Source organism: Colletotrichum lupini, chromosome 1 (assembly GCF_023278565.1).
Source record: "Colletotrichum lupini chromosome 1, complete sequence".
NCBI lineage: Eukaryota > Fungi > Ascomycota > Sordariomycetes > Glomerellales > Glomerellaceae > Colletotrichum > Colletotrichum lupini.
The window spans coordinates 4,858,979-4,872,795 of NC_064672.1; the positions used below are offsets into that span (position 1 = coordinate 4,858,979).

Genomic DNA, 13,817 nt, shown 5'->3' on the forward strand with positions numbered 1-13,817 from the left:
TCGGTGCTCGGAAATGTCGGCCTTATGTAAGCTATATTGCCAAGGCTTAACATCGTCCCATACAATTCCCATGCAAAAATCGTTAAGACACTGACGACGCTCGCTCGGCGGTAGCGTTCGCTGACTGACAGGGGGAAGTTTCTTCCCTTGGATTTCGAGCACATCTTGACAGCGAGCGGCGGGTAGAATGTGCCCACTCCGGACCGGAGGCTAATCCATTTGTAACTCGGTACTGATTGATATAACCGTGGCCGTGGCCTGTGTCTCACGCGCGGTACATTTTCCCTTCGTTTTTGATCATTTTCGCCTCCCGCGCTACAAGATTGAGCCGCATCAACACCATGAATTCAGCCAACGATACAATGTCTCCCTCAGTGGATGACGGTGGGAGTCTGTCTCCCGCTAACTCACGCGAAGACGATGAGAACTCACAGCACCCCCGCAAGCGCCAACGAGTGCGTCTAAGCTGTCTGGAGTGTCGCCGGAGGAAGCTGTCTTGTGACAGAGGCTACCCGTGCCAGCGGTGCCTGAAGAGCGGCACGCCGGATCGCTGCACGTATGAGACCAAGTCGGGTGCTGTGTTGAACGCCAGCTCTGGCGTTCCGCCTGCCTTTGCCCAGCTCGACTCACGGAGGAATGGCGAGCTGGCTGTTCCCGGCAAGGAAGCCGATGTTTCTCTTATCCGCGAGGCGGCCAAGGATCACGACCGCATTCGCCGTCTCGAGCTCGAGGTCGCTCAGCTCAAGACTCAGCTCACACGACAGGCCATGTCCTCATTCGATGGAAGCACAATTGCCGGCACCAACTCGCCACTCACTCAAAAGGATGAGACCAACGAAGCACCAGCCGACCCTTGCGCAAACAACTCAGAGCTTCAGTCATGCTGGCATCAGTATGGTGATGGGGACAAGTCAGAGCTCCGCTTTTTCAGGGGCAAGGAATTCCGAACGCGGTATTTTGGTCCTCACAACGCCACAATGGCTTTCATCGAGGTAGGTCTCTCTCGCTCATATGAGCCCTTTTTCATCCTAATGAAGAATTCTCATCTGACTGCATTACAGTTGACTGGACTGTGCCCCTTCATGAAGGAAACAGCAGATGAGTGGCTCAAGCCAGTGAAGGCTCATGACCGGAAAGACCGCAAGAAGCGCAAGGATGACAGAGACAAGTTCTACCTTCAGCCTGACGCCCAGCTTGAGGCTCTTCTGCCACCAAAGGAGCACTGCGATGCCTTGCTCGAGGTCTACATTGACCAATTCGAGCAAATGCACCGCATCATTCACATTCCCACCTTCCGCAGAGAGTACTCAGAGTTCTGGGAGAACCCAACCGAATCCCGCTACGCAGCACTTACCGCTCTCGTCCTTTCCATCTGCGCAGTAGCAAACTGCATTCACACCCACGAGTCTTTGAGGTTCACTGGAATGATTTCCAACGCCCAGAATGCCGCTGAAAAGTGGATCAAGGCCGTTGAAAATTGGCAAGATCACCAGAGTGTGAAGCACCGAAAGCTCATCCACTACCAGATTGCTTGCCTCCTGTATCTCGCCAAGCGGGTCAACACCGTGAAGAAGAAGCGCTTCTGGACGAACTCCGGCGCTCTTATCCAGGACGGCATCTCCGTCGGACTGCACCGGGAACCCGGCATCATGGGGGCCAGCAAGATTTCAGTCTACAACCAGGAGATGAGACGGAGGATCTGGGCGACGGTGCAAGAGTTTGACATGCAAGCCTCTTTCGATCACGGACTGCCCACGCTTGTGAGCCAGTTACACTACGATGTGCAGCCACCAAGAAATTTGGACGATGAGGACTTTGACGAAGACACGACGCAGCTCCCGCCTTCCAAGCACGGCAAGGAGTACACTTTCTCCTCCTACCAGAATCTGGCCCGCCAGAGTCTGCCGCTGCGCATGGAGTTGAGCCGCCTCCTTTGCGGCCCGCCAGGAGACCTGGACTATGACCAAGTCATCCGTTACACCAACGACATCACGCACGAAATCGACTCCCTTCCCTCCTGGGAGCACAACAGCAACAACACACACGGCGGCAAGAGACCTCTTCTCGCCTACACTCTGCTCCACATCCAACTCCGCCAGTACATCGTTCCCCTCCACCAACCTTTCCTCAAGCTTCGCAAATCCAACGCCAAGTACCAGTACTCCGAGATCATCTACTACAACGCCGCCCGAGACATTGTCCTGCTCCACGACAAGCTCTACGAGCAGGGTATTCGCAGCCTCAACTTCCTCCGCGAGGACGCGCTGACCACGGCCGTCAACCTCTGCAGCGTTACCATGCTGCAGCCGCGCGGCTCGACAAACATGATCATGATCAACTCGCAACACACCGTCAAACTCCTCGAGAAGTGCCTCCACATGAAGGAAGACAGGATCCTCCGCTGCGGCAACAACGAGCCCTGGGGTTACTCCATCATGTGCTCGGCACTCGGCCTTCTCGAAGCCCACCTGGGTACAAAGACCACCGAACAAGCCAAAGCATCGTCTGCGGAACGATTCGTCAACCTGCACTACAAGCTGTTGGCGAATCAGGAACCTCCGGTATCGAGCCAGCCATCAGAGCTGTCCAAGATTCCCGGGTTGGAAGTTCCCGAGAGACCAAAAGTAAGCAACCGCGCCCATCCGTTGTCGTTTTCGTCGTTCAGAACCGAACAGTGGCTAACTCGTCCTCCTCAGTCGGTGACGCCCTTCTCCTTCCAGGGCTACCCGTCGTCGCAGAACGCGATGGACGGGCTCCTGCCTCAACCCCTGCCGTGGATGCCACCATCCATTGATCCGCAGGTGAGTCTCCACGACTTCTCCCCAGCACTCCCAGCACTCGTCGCTGACAGTGTGTTGGCAAAGGCGCAGTCATACAATCCCGACTTTAACCTTGAAGCACTGGGATTGAACTTGAACGAGTTGTGGGGAGAATCGTGGGACTTTAGTTGATGCATGCGATGTTTGTGATGTCTTTCTTGATGTGTTTTATGGTTACTCAAAAGAAAAGCGAACTTGGGCTGGTTGTTTGATCCGGGTTACAAAGCCCCAAAGGGTGAATTGCTCTTGACTTGTATTATGGAGGGCGAATATTTATCGCGTACAGTTGTTACGATGTTCGGAAAGCTTTGTGATACCCATCTCAATTCCTCTCTCTATCTCTGTTTCTCGTTAGATCTAGATGTGTAATATACTATACATACAGTCATGTCGGTCTTGACTCACGATCTGAACACGAGATCTTTGAAAGTTTTCCTGGTGAGCTGTTGTCCTTCTCCTTTCGTCTTGGCTCGAGATATCCTCAGCCTCAAGATGGTCCATCCGGGTTAGCAGACGCTTTTTGTTACGGCATTCTCGCCTCACCACGCTTCGTCGCCCTCATCAAAACCCATCGGAAGGCCCCCGAGAACCCGCCGTTTCGGTAGGATCCGAAGACCATGACTCGAGTAGATTAGAATATTGGGCAACACGACGCCTGGACCACATCTAATAAGTCACCGGACCGGACCAACTCATCTCCTCAGCAAAAGAACCTACAGTCCCCCTCATATCCCCGATAGCTTCCAGTCGGCTTCAATTGCCATGTGGAACTTGAAGCTTGTCTGAGGCTTAAAAGAGAAGAAATATCCCAATCGACCCGCCATCGACCAATGCGGCTCCACCTATACGATCTGTAGACATATATCCCTCGCTGCCACGAGTCGTTCGTGACTCGTTCGACGACCTTATTCGGGCACGGTGGGTTTCCCCAGCGTCTATCGAAACCGTTGTAAAACGGTCAATCATTCAGCGTGACCCTACCATTCGACCAGATGCAACCCGGTTTCCCTTTCTTGTTACCAGTTGAGATCATTCGCAGAGTGTGGCAAAATCTTTCCCCGCAAGACGCATAACGTTACCCGCGTGTTGCGGCTGAGGCAAGCAGGCCGGGTTTAAGCGACTTTCATGCCATTCGTCAATTGTCGTCATTGAACGATATGCGAAGTCATCGATATTGTCATCAATAAATCTTCCACTCTTCTCGATCCATCCCACTCGGCCGAGCCAAGAAATGAGTTTCTCTCCAGCGGTAGAAACGTGGACTCATTCTACTCCACAGCTATTCAACTCAGTATCATTATCGGCGTGGATTTCCCGTCACCGCCAAAGCGTTTGTCCCCAAGAAAACCCAAGAAGCATTGATGGCACTTGACGTCTCGAGCGGGGGTGGAAAGTGACTGGGAGGGGATTATCGAGGTTACATGGTCTCCCACTGGCGGCGGACAAGATGCCAGATCCAGGAACCGTGACAGGGATCAGCTCGGCACCTTCAAGTGTGGCCTGCAACGCTACATGACCACCCCTACCTATTCCTTCAGTTTCTCTCCAACCACCTTCTCCTTTGTGGCCCCCAACGGGCAGCTGGCCGCAGTGGTTCCCTTAACTCCACGATATTGACCGTTTTTCCTTTCAAGGGTCTTGCTATAGAGAACGGTAGAACATGAAGCTGGTGAGAGGGGCTTCGGGCTGCTAGCACCGGCACGCGGCATTTGTCCCTTGTCCTTACAGACCTCACATGGCCCAATTGCGTCGCAATGCCATGCCACGGGCGGGGTCAAGAGGTCGTAGACAAGCTCAGATGCTCGAATGATTAACCATCTGGCATCCAGAGGGGGGCACCGTAGCCTCGGAGATGATGAGCTTTGTGGGATATTGGTTTGTGTCGCCCTGGTTGCTGTGGCCCCTTGCTGACACCCTCTCTCTGGCCCGCGTGGATGAATGGCATGTCGTGAGAGGACCGAGAAGACGACGAGAGTCGGGGGAGGAGCTATAAGATGCAAGACGACGCTGATCGGACGCAGGAACGAGGCCTGGTCTATCACAACATCCAAGTTTGCTAGTATTCTTTCCCTCCGCCGAGTCAGATTCCCCACGTCACAGCCGTCATCTGCAGTCGTGACAGTTTCAGACATCGGATACACATATTTAGAGACGATCTCCCGGTTCATCTGAGAGACTACTTATCTACCTCTTCACCTCTTCGCTTCCCTCGCCACCTCTTCACACCCAATCATACCTTTGGTTCACGATGGCGCCTTCTCTCCTCCGTCTCGGTGCATGGCTCGCTGCCGCTGCCGGCACAGTCACCGCCGCTCCTCTCGAACGCCGTGCCGTCATTGCTCACGATGCCGTCGTTGGCTTCCCCGAGACCGTTCCTTCAGGCACCGTCGGTAGCTTGTATCTCAAGTACAAGCCTTACTTGAAGGTCGTCAACGGCTGCGTGCCCTTCCCTGCCGTGAACGCTGCTGGTGACACTGGGTATGTTCACCTCACTTAAACAAGCACCTCACTCAGTCCATCTCTAACCCGTTATCCACAGCGGCGGTCTCGCCACCTCCGGCTCCTCAAACGGGGGATGCTCCTCCAGCACCGGCCAGGTCTACGCCCGTGGCGCCTCCTACAACGGCGCCTACGCCATCATGTACTCCTACTACATGCCCAAGGACTCACCCTCCTCCGGCCTGGGCCACCGCCACGACTGGGAGAACGCCGTCGTCTGGCTGTCCGCCGCCTCCACCTCGGCCACCGTCCTCGGCGTCGCCGTCTCCGCGCACGGCGAGTACGACACCAAGACCTCGGGCATCGACTACACCGGCACCAGCCCCCGTATCGGCTACCAGAGCGTCTGGCCCGTCAACCACCAGATGATCTTCACCAGCGACGTCGGCGGCCAGCAGCCCCTCATCGCGTGGGAGTCTCTCACTGATGCCGCGCGCACCGCGCTCACCAACACCGACTTTGGCAGCGCCAACGTGCCCATGAAGGATGCCAACTTCAACACCAACCTCGGCAAGGCTGTCTTGTAAGAGGGTATCTCATTGTCAGTATTCTGCGCATTGGCGAGAAGCTCCGGAAGATGGTGGCTGGGACCATGATTACTACTTAATTGTGAGGCTGGCTATTTGGCCAGCCTCGTGGATGACTTCATGCATATACTTTAGTCTTACTAAGGAGCGAGGGCCCTTGAAGCTCTCTAACGATGGCTCCGTAATACATAAACCTCTTACCCACTGTCCTGCCCTCGAAATCATGCGTAACACTGATGGGGAACGTCTGCGATAACACATTTCGTACGCAAGATACGGAAGTCTCGGCTGGCGGCGACCTCCACAACAAATACAGAACATCATCATCGCCGTACAAGCTACTCGCTGAAAGAGGCAGCTAAAGAAATCTAAAGCCAGCTCGTTTCATGAGTCTGCCATTGCCAAGTTGAAGGTTGTCGGTTCGGACATTGAACGGGCAATCCCGCCAACCAGCAAAAGCATAATTGACAAGCCATCGACCCCAAGGCCTAGGATGGACGCTGCTGACTGTGCATGCGACCGAGGCTTGGGATTTTTTTGGAGTCGCTTGGAGATCGTGCCAGGGCAGTTTTCTTGCCGCCTGCCGAAGAGGGTAATCGAGCTCCGATGCAAGCAACTCAAATCGCTGGAGCCCAAACCGCATATCACAATCAACGGGCAGCGGGATAAGCGCTTGTAATACTAAATCGAAATCGAGATGGAATGCCGATCACCCGCTGTCACAAGTTGTTCCCGCTGAAATCTGGCTTGAGAATGCCGCTTGAATAGAAATGCCATACACAAACAGATGGTGGCTGGTTCGCAAGAGCTTTGACAACTCGCCGTATTACCGACGAACTTGTGGAGTAGACGGATATGTCGGCAGCATGCTTATCGATTCAATCTCCAAGTAGTCAGCCCACTCCAAGAGTCTCCGTTCGTTGAAGAATTCCCGTTCGTCGTCGTCGACGTCGAGTTGTTGCGCCCACGTGGTGGTTAAGGTTGTGGCCGAACTGGGGCGTTCAGTGGCTCAGGTGGAGCAGAACCCCGCAGACGGGCAGTCCCCTGATTCCGAAGCCGCAGGCGATTCTGTTGTGGCCCTTCATGTGCGGCATTTTCGGCGAAACTTTCATCAATCAGCATCTGGCCCTCTGGCGCAACGGTAGCGCGTTCGACTCCAGTCCGACATTCGTCGAGATGCCATCGAAAGGTTATCCGTTCAAATCGGGTGGGGGTCATTCATTTTGCCCTTTGAACACCTATTGTGTTCACTTTTTGGTCTTTTGGGTTGTTGGAGTTGAAAAATAGGTTGTTGTGGCTATTCTGAGTCTATGAGAGACTGCGAAACTGAACATTGACAGGTGTGGGCGATTTTGGCTTTTGCTCTGTTGGGCACGGGCCAAGAAACCTCAATGTCATTGGGTTACCCCTCTTCCCCATAGACTCGAAGCTTTCTAAGCTCCGAGGACAAGCGTTGCTCCAAGCAAAGAGCATTCCTCAAGGCAACTGATACTGGACCTGACGACCATAAATCAATTACATATATGCGGTATGCTCGTCCTCTATCGGCCTCACAACTCGTTCATACACTTCTTGCCTGAAATCCTGATCAGTCAAGTCCAGGTGTTCTCTGATGAACTCTTCCTCAATACAGCATCTGACCGCGTTGGCGTAAGTTGTACCTCCAAGCTCGTGGCGTAATACTCGATGCGCCGTCAGTCTATCGCATAGCAGCCGTGACACGCCGAGCATTGCCTTTTCGTCGGTATTTCGCATCGACTCCATGGTCTTCCCGCACCCAAGTTCTGCGAGGAGGATACCGAGCGAAACTAAAGCTGGGTTCCGACAACCGAATAAGGGGGCCGCTTGTTTCCCTAATCTTCCGTCTAGACTTGGTAGCGTGGCCATGACAAAGGTGTCGCTATAGCGAAGTAGAGAGTCCTTCTTCAAGAATTAGACTTCTTGACTTGTAATCATATCCGGTAACCAGTGCGTCTGATGTAGTTGTAGGAAGCCGACAGAAACAGAGGCAGCCAATTTCCTCTTTGCCACGTATTGCCCGTGTAAACCGGAATACTTGCTCGGGTCCTCGAGAACCTCCCGCAAAGCTATAGCACTCCAAGCATCACGACCGGGCAGGCATTTGCCAGGGTAGACACGATATTCTCTGGGCTTTTCCGAAGTCTTGTCTGTGATTTCTCCATAAGAGCCGGTCCCGCCTTGGATATGTCGCTTGTGTATTTCTTCGCAAAGGTTGACTATCGGGTTTGAAGCAGCGATAGTGACCTTCGAATCAGAGTCCGGGGCGGCCTGAAGGACGTCATTACCCACTGGTTTGTTGGTGTCGACTGAGCGTCTGGGCTTTTTGAGTTGATGGTAGCGAATGACGATCTCTTCCCACATAGATCCTTGATGAAAGCCGCCAGCCTGGTCAGCAATGCCGAAGCTCATGGACATATAAACATCAATATTCTGCAGAATCTCCTCGTCACTCCGGCGAGCTACTCTCCCTAGCGTTTGCGGCATAACTTGCATGTATACCTCATGCGAGCAATTGCCTGGAAAACTGGATAATAGCGCTTGGTGAAGGCTTCCTGCTAGTTCGTGAACTAACTGCATTGTCCTGCCTCGCGCTCGTGATTCTCTCTTAGGGGCCATTTCGATACTTCGATCAATCAGCGACTCAATGTCGGTGATATTGTTCTTTATGATCGTCATTAATCCCGTGTACGTGGACTTTCCGACAGCGAACATGATGCGTTTCAGTGCTGTAGCCGAAAGCAGACAGTTTAGCGAGTCTCGTATCGAAAGCAAAAGCTCTTTTCTCTGGCCTGTCGCAGACTTACAAAGTTGGACTCCTTAACGTCTTCTTGTATGGTATTTCTTACACTGGATTCAAACTTAGGGATGAGCATGCTAGATTCAAGGTCTGGGTTGAGGAACATGGAGCGCGCAACACCGACAGATTCTCTCTCGAACACCGGATCAATGTCGGATGTAGATCGTCCTCCGCAAGTGTTTTGATAAATCAACTTGATTCCTTGCTTAGAGAACTTGTCAAGTTCCTTGAGCAGGTAGCCATGGCGTGGGCATGGGGTGCGCTTATTCGTCGCAACTGCCGTAGTGTTTGACTCAATCGCGGACAATGTATCTGACATCTTCATAGCAATTTCAGAGCCATTGGAGGATATTAACGACGTTATCAACTGCCTTACGAGACTCGAGTTCATATTATACCGCGAAGCGCCATGGAAGATACCCATTTTCCAGCTCGTTAGTACGGAATTAGCATGGGAGACTCGATGGTAGATTATTTAACAAGGTCGTGGCATGGTTTCTGGATATCAATTCGCACGTTTCACCCCTGATGCCAGCTTGAAGAATTCTCGGAGCGCTGTTCGGAGGAGAGTGGTCACCAGCGGGGCCAGCGAATCGGGGAGTCTGACAAGATCACTGTTCGGATAAGGCACGAATGCTCGCGATGATTCTATACACAGGACGGACAGGGCCTGGAGTCACAAGATATTAATGAGTCGCATCAATATTGTGTAGCAATACAAACATAAAATTGACCTGACGATGATAGACTTCTGGCTATGGTGATGACATGCCATAGCAAGTCTTCCACCTCAACAATTCAGTCAGACGCCCCGAGGACTTCGAGTTGAGTGCCTTGTGCGTATCGCGCTAAGGCTACTCTTCTCATTATACTAGAATAGGGTTCCGGCGAAATCTTGCACGGCACTGACTTCCTTCTCGCCGGAGCACAGTTCTTACATCACAGGGTGAACTCCTCCAAGTCAGCTTCCAACGGTGCGACTACACGTTCATATACAGCTTTTCGAAAATTCTCATCGTTAAAGTCCTGCGTGGACCGGAAATAGTTTCCTCCAACACACCTGAAGACGGCAGACTTATAACGTCCGCTACCTAAGGCATCTAAGGGCGTCTCTTCCAGCAATCTCTCTACCACATCAGCATCTGAGGGTTCGTCCGGACGCCGCAGTTTGCCGATAGTAGTACCAAGCTCGAGCTCTAGCAATAAGATTCCAAGTGAGAGAAGCGGGGAGCTGCTGAGTCCGCGGGCATCGATGTTCATGGAACGATCTTTCGGAAATTTTCCGGGAAGTTCTTTCTTGATGAAGGCCTGTTTAAGGTTGGGATAAGGCCGTGAGCCATCCGTGATGAAGTATACATCTTGGCTTGTCAGGATATTTGGTAGCCAGGGAGTTTGATGAAGTTGGAGGAAACTCGAAGATATCATCTTGGCTAGATGGATCTTGGCCATGAAGGGCATTTTGGTCTTGGGAGGATTCTCCAGGATCTGCTTCAGAGATATGACGGACCTGCTGTTTGGAGTTTCTGTGGTTTTCTTGGGGTAAATGGTGAAGTTCCAAGACTTTCCTGCGTTTTGGTGAGATATCGTGCCCGATATGCCATTCTCGTGACTTCTGCGCAACTCTTCACACATATTGACTTGTCTGGGGAGGTTGATTGCCCCGGCAGTGAGCTTCAGAGTTGACATCGTGCTTGTCAACGCTGCCGTGGTGCTCGGCTGTTTAATATAGGTTGTGGTGACGGTGGTCTTCCGCGACGAAGCAAAACTTACAGCCTTGCGCTGAGGGTGAGAAGGCGACTGGGTTGCTGGCGTTGGCTCCAAGAGGGAGGCGACTTGTGGTGCGGAAGCTCTGACAGTTACTTCTTCCAAGATGATTTGTTGACCAGGTCTCTCGGGAATCACCTCGCTCGTATTGGTGTGATATGTCATGGCGAGTTGGAATCCTAGCTTTTCGATGATCTCAGCATCGTCCAGCTCGTGGGTGGCATCCTCGGAATCAGGCGCTATGTCCATATGGACTTGATGCCTGCAATCAATTTTGCAGGGCATGCTATCTCGTAACGCATAGTAGATGTTTCCAGATGTCTGACGTATCAGACCGACCAGCCTTCCCTTGTATCGTTTTTGCCGTTGAGGTTCCGCGTCCATGTCGTCTTTCATCATAGAGTCTAGAATCGAGAGGTTCTTTTGAAGACTTTCAAGTGCATCTTTGTATACCGATTTCTGGAGAACAAAGCTTGCGCGTTTGAATTCTGCCTTAATCTTGGACTCCTCTGTCCACTTGACCTATCTTGAAGTTAGCGATTACGGAGGTGGGCTATAAATAAGAGCATGTACTCACTTTCCATTGAGCATCTAGGTCAAGTTTATCCTTGATAAAGTTGATAGCTTTCCGGAACTCTTCCATGACAAGCTGAAATTTGCCATATGAGCTCTCAAGCCGCGCCTTGATCTTTCTCTGCACTACTTCGTCCTTCCAGAGCGGACCGAATGGGTCGCTGGTCATGCTGTCGAAGTCCGTGCCTGGATCCAGACTAGAGAGATATTTCCCGCAGATCCTCTCCAGCCTGTAATACTCCGAATTCAGGTTCAAAATAAGGCAACTCACTTCAACTTCGTAATGGCGCCAGACCTGGACCGACGCAACAACTCTCCTGTAGTCGTCAAAAGCCTTCGTGATAAGGGGAATGGCGCCCAGAACGAGACCGGCTATCTCGAAGCCAGACATGGTCAATTGAACAGTATCTGAGAGTGCTGTCGCTGGGGCTGATTTCGGAACTTGCTGAGAATGAAATGAGAGGAAGGTTGGAGGGAAACAGAAACAAAACATGAGAGAAATAGGAAGGGAAAGAGGAAGGAGAGATGGGAAGTCATCCCGAGCAACGGGAAGCAGTGTCACACTTGGCCCGGAAAAGTATCTCCTTGGGATTGGCCAGCCTAAGCTACCCAGCATATGTTTATTGATACGTGCGTAACACGGGGTTCATCATTTGCCCAAAGGGTCGAAAATCTTATCAATGTTGCTAAATATGTCCTTCGGTTGGAAACGTGCGTTGGAACCTGCCGCTGGCCTCGACAGCGCTTGGAGTCGCGTGCTCATTCGCTCGTTGTCCCGAATGTTGGCCGACATCTCCGCGTCTCTCACGGCAACTTCTGTGAGTACAAGACGTGCGAAAGTCAGCCGGACATGGTCTCGCTAACCTGCCTCAGTCCTCATCCTCACCCCATCACATCGAGAAGATGGCAGACAGTATCGCGAGTCTTGTCTCGAGAGTAATAGCTCGTTTCTCTCATCTTCTAAACACTACCCAAAATCCCATCGTTCATCGCCCATCCTTGGACGTTCACCCAAAGCTTGTGGATGAGCAGGCCAGATTCAAAGTCTGGGCTGGAAATGTTGGCGCGCACAAAACCGGCCGCTCTTCCCTGGAGTATCGACTCCGCGATGCGTCAGGATTAAGACTTCATGTTGGGAAGCTCCTGATAAGTCTCATAAAATCCATTGACGGCGCCGTCAAAGCTCTCAATGATTTAGGTTTACAATCAAATGCGCGCGAGGATGGCAATCAGGAGGACATAATCGCAGATCTTGACGTATACATAGAAAGCTTTCCTGACATCATCAACTGTCTCATGCGACTCATTATTACGATTCAGAACCCAGCGCCATGGGACCGCTTCATTGACTCGAAGCGTACAGACACCTCGATGTTTGAAGCTTATGACATTCAACACGTGAGCGCAAAATTCGAGGGAATCGACAGTCAACTTGCGCAGCGCTTGGGAAAGGCAATTTCGAGGCGGCGTCAGTACTTCAAGTACAGAGAGCTTCGTCACGAGAAGCTTTCGCGTCAAATGGATGAACAGGCAGACGCCAACGTAACGGACACCATTTCAAGTACCGTTGCATCTTCTTTTTACAATCACTCGAAGCCACTCCCGCAAATCTACGACTTTAGCGAGTCTCAAGACGTGGCTTCTGTGACCTCATACGACGCTTCGACCTTAGAAGATGCTCAAGAAAGGTCTGTCCCAGACTTACCAAAGGAAGCATACGATGGACCATTCGAATGTCAATTCTGCTTCATGATTGTGGACATAAGAGACACTCGCGCCTGGAGGTAATCCACCATCCCATGACACACGTTCTTTGTACCGTAGCTAACCTGTAATCTTAGACAACATGTGTACGACGACCTACGTCCGTACAATTGCCTAGCCAAAGACTGCATCATGCCAGATCAAGATTTCGGGAAGAGGCATGAATGGATGCATCACATGATTCAAAATCACCTGAGGATATGGTATTGCCCTTTCAATTGCGACTGCACCTTCAAGTCTGCGTCTCAGTCTGCAGAACACTTACAGACGCAACATCGTAATACGATACGTGACGAACATGTCAACAACCTGGTCAAGCGGAATTCTCAGCCCTTGGACGAGAACGCGGAAGTAACATGCGAGCTTTGCTCCGAGACGCTCTCGTCGTTGAAGAGCTATCGGCATCATGCAGGGAAGCATCAACAGCAGCTAGCTCTGTTCGCCCTCCCCCATGTTGATGAACCGGAGCCTGAACAAGGCCAAGCCAACCAGGCCTCGAACAAGAAACAAGATTCAGACTCTGACTCCGAGGCCGAGGCCGAGGCTAACTCTGACAGCGGGGTCAAAACTGACCCCAAGGGCCGGCGCCCTGACAATGATCCGTCTATGTTCACCGTCAATATAAGCAATCCGTTCCAGAAGAAGCGGTCTTAGCGGCTCGCCTTGGAAAGGCCAGACAGCCAGATGTCGCCAAGGCCGCCACTCTGGAACACCAAGCCCATAATGACGGGTCCGACCAGTCGAGGCTGGAAACCCATCAATGAGAGACCGACGCAACTTGAGTGAGAATCTGTGGGCTGGGGGCTGTGACTGATACCACGATTTGGTTCGTACCGCATGGCGGATTGGGGAGAAGTAGTGTCGTTCTTTTGATAGTGAATAAAATAGAAATTTGCATAGCATCAGCACATTCCGAACAGCATTGCCATGGCCTTTTATATTTTGACAAACATGTACTGTTCATTAAGTCCCCCAACGACGTCACCTTCCACCCCTTAACAGGAGCTTCTTCAACTGCACGGAAACGACTGTGACCACGATGCCTCCCGATGC

The 13,817-nt window shown here is 52.0% G+C and overlaps 5 protein-coding genes and 1 non-coding gene across 6 annotated transcripts; 4 read left to right on the plus strand and 2 right to left on the minus strand.

Moving 5' to 3' along the window:
* Window positions 1-341: 341 nt before the first annotated feature.
* Window positions 342-2,951, plus strand: CLUP02_01454 (uncharacterized protein; the record flags this gene model as incomplete). Its single annotated transcript, XM_049280494.1, has 4 exons — window positions 342-455; window positions 522-992; window positions 1,062-2,624; window positions 2,697-2,951. The coding sequence occupies 4 exons, from the start codon at window positions 342-344 to the stop codon at window positions 2,949-2,951; spliced, it is 2,403 nt and encodes an 800-aa protein (XP_049136451.1).
* A 2,116-nt stretch (window positions 2,952-5,067) lies between these two features.
* On the plus strand, window positions 5,068-5,845 carry CLUP02_01455 (necrosis inducing protein; the record flags this gene model as incomplete). The annotated part of the gene is made up of 2 exons (XM_049280495.1): window positions 5,068-5,297; window positions 5,359-5,845. 2 exons carry the CDS (start codon window positions 5,068-5,070, stop codon window positions 5,843-5,845), a joined length of 717 nt encoding a protein of 238 aa, XP_049136452.1.
* Window positions 5,846-6,969: 1,124 nt separating this feature from the next.
* On the plus strand, window positions 6,970-7,062 carry CLUP02_tRNA012. Its single transcript has one exon. It is a non-coding gene; the product is annotated as a tRNA-Trp (tRNA).
* Window positions 7,063-7,777: 715 nt separating this feature from the next.
* On the minus strand, window positions 7,778-8,359 carry CLUP02_01456 (uncharacterized protein; the record flags this gene model as incomplete). Its single annotated transcript, XM_049280496.1, has 1 exon — window positions 7,778-8,359. One exon carries the CDS (start codon window positions 8,357-8,359, stop codon window positions 7,778-7,780), a length of 582 nt encoding a protein of 193 aa, XP_049136453.1.
* Window positions 8,360-9,602: 1,243 nt separating this feature from the next.
* CLUP02_01457 (uncharacterized protein) lies at window positions 9,603-11,391 on the minus strand (the record flags this gene model as incomplete). Its single annotated transcript, XM_049280497.1, has 2 exons — window positions 9,603-10,949; window positions 11,005-11,391. 2 exons carry the CDS (start codon window positions 11,389-11,391, stop codon window positions 9,603-9,605), a joined length of 1,734 nt encoding a protein of 577 aa, XP_049136454.1.
* Window positions 11,392-11,692: 301 nt separating this feature from the next.
* Window positions 11,693-13,550, plus strand: CLUP02_01458 (uncharacterized protein; the record flags this gene model as incomplete). Its single annotated transcript, XM_049280498.1, has 4 exons — window positions 11,693-11,818; window positions 11,874-12,784; window positions 12,842-13,396; window positions 13,460-13,550. 4 exons carry the CDS (start codon window positions 11,693-11,695, stop codon window positions 13,548-13,550), a joined length of 1,683 nt encoding a protein of 560 aa, XP_049136455.1.
* Between the last annotated feature and the right edge of the window lie 267 nt (window positions 13,551-13,817).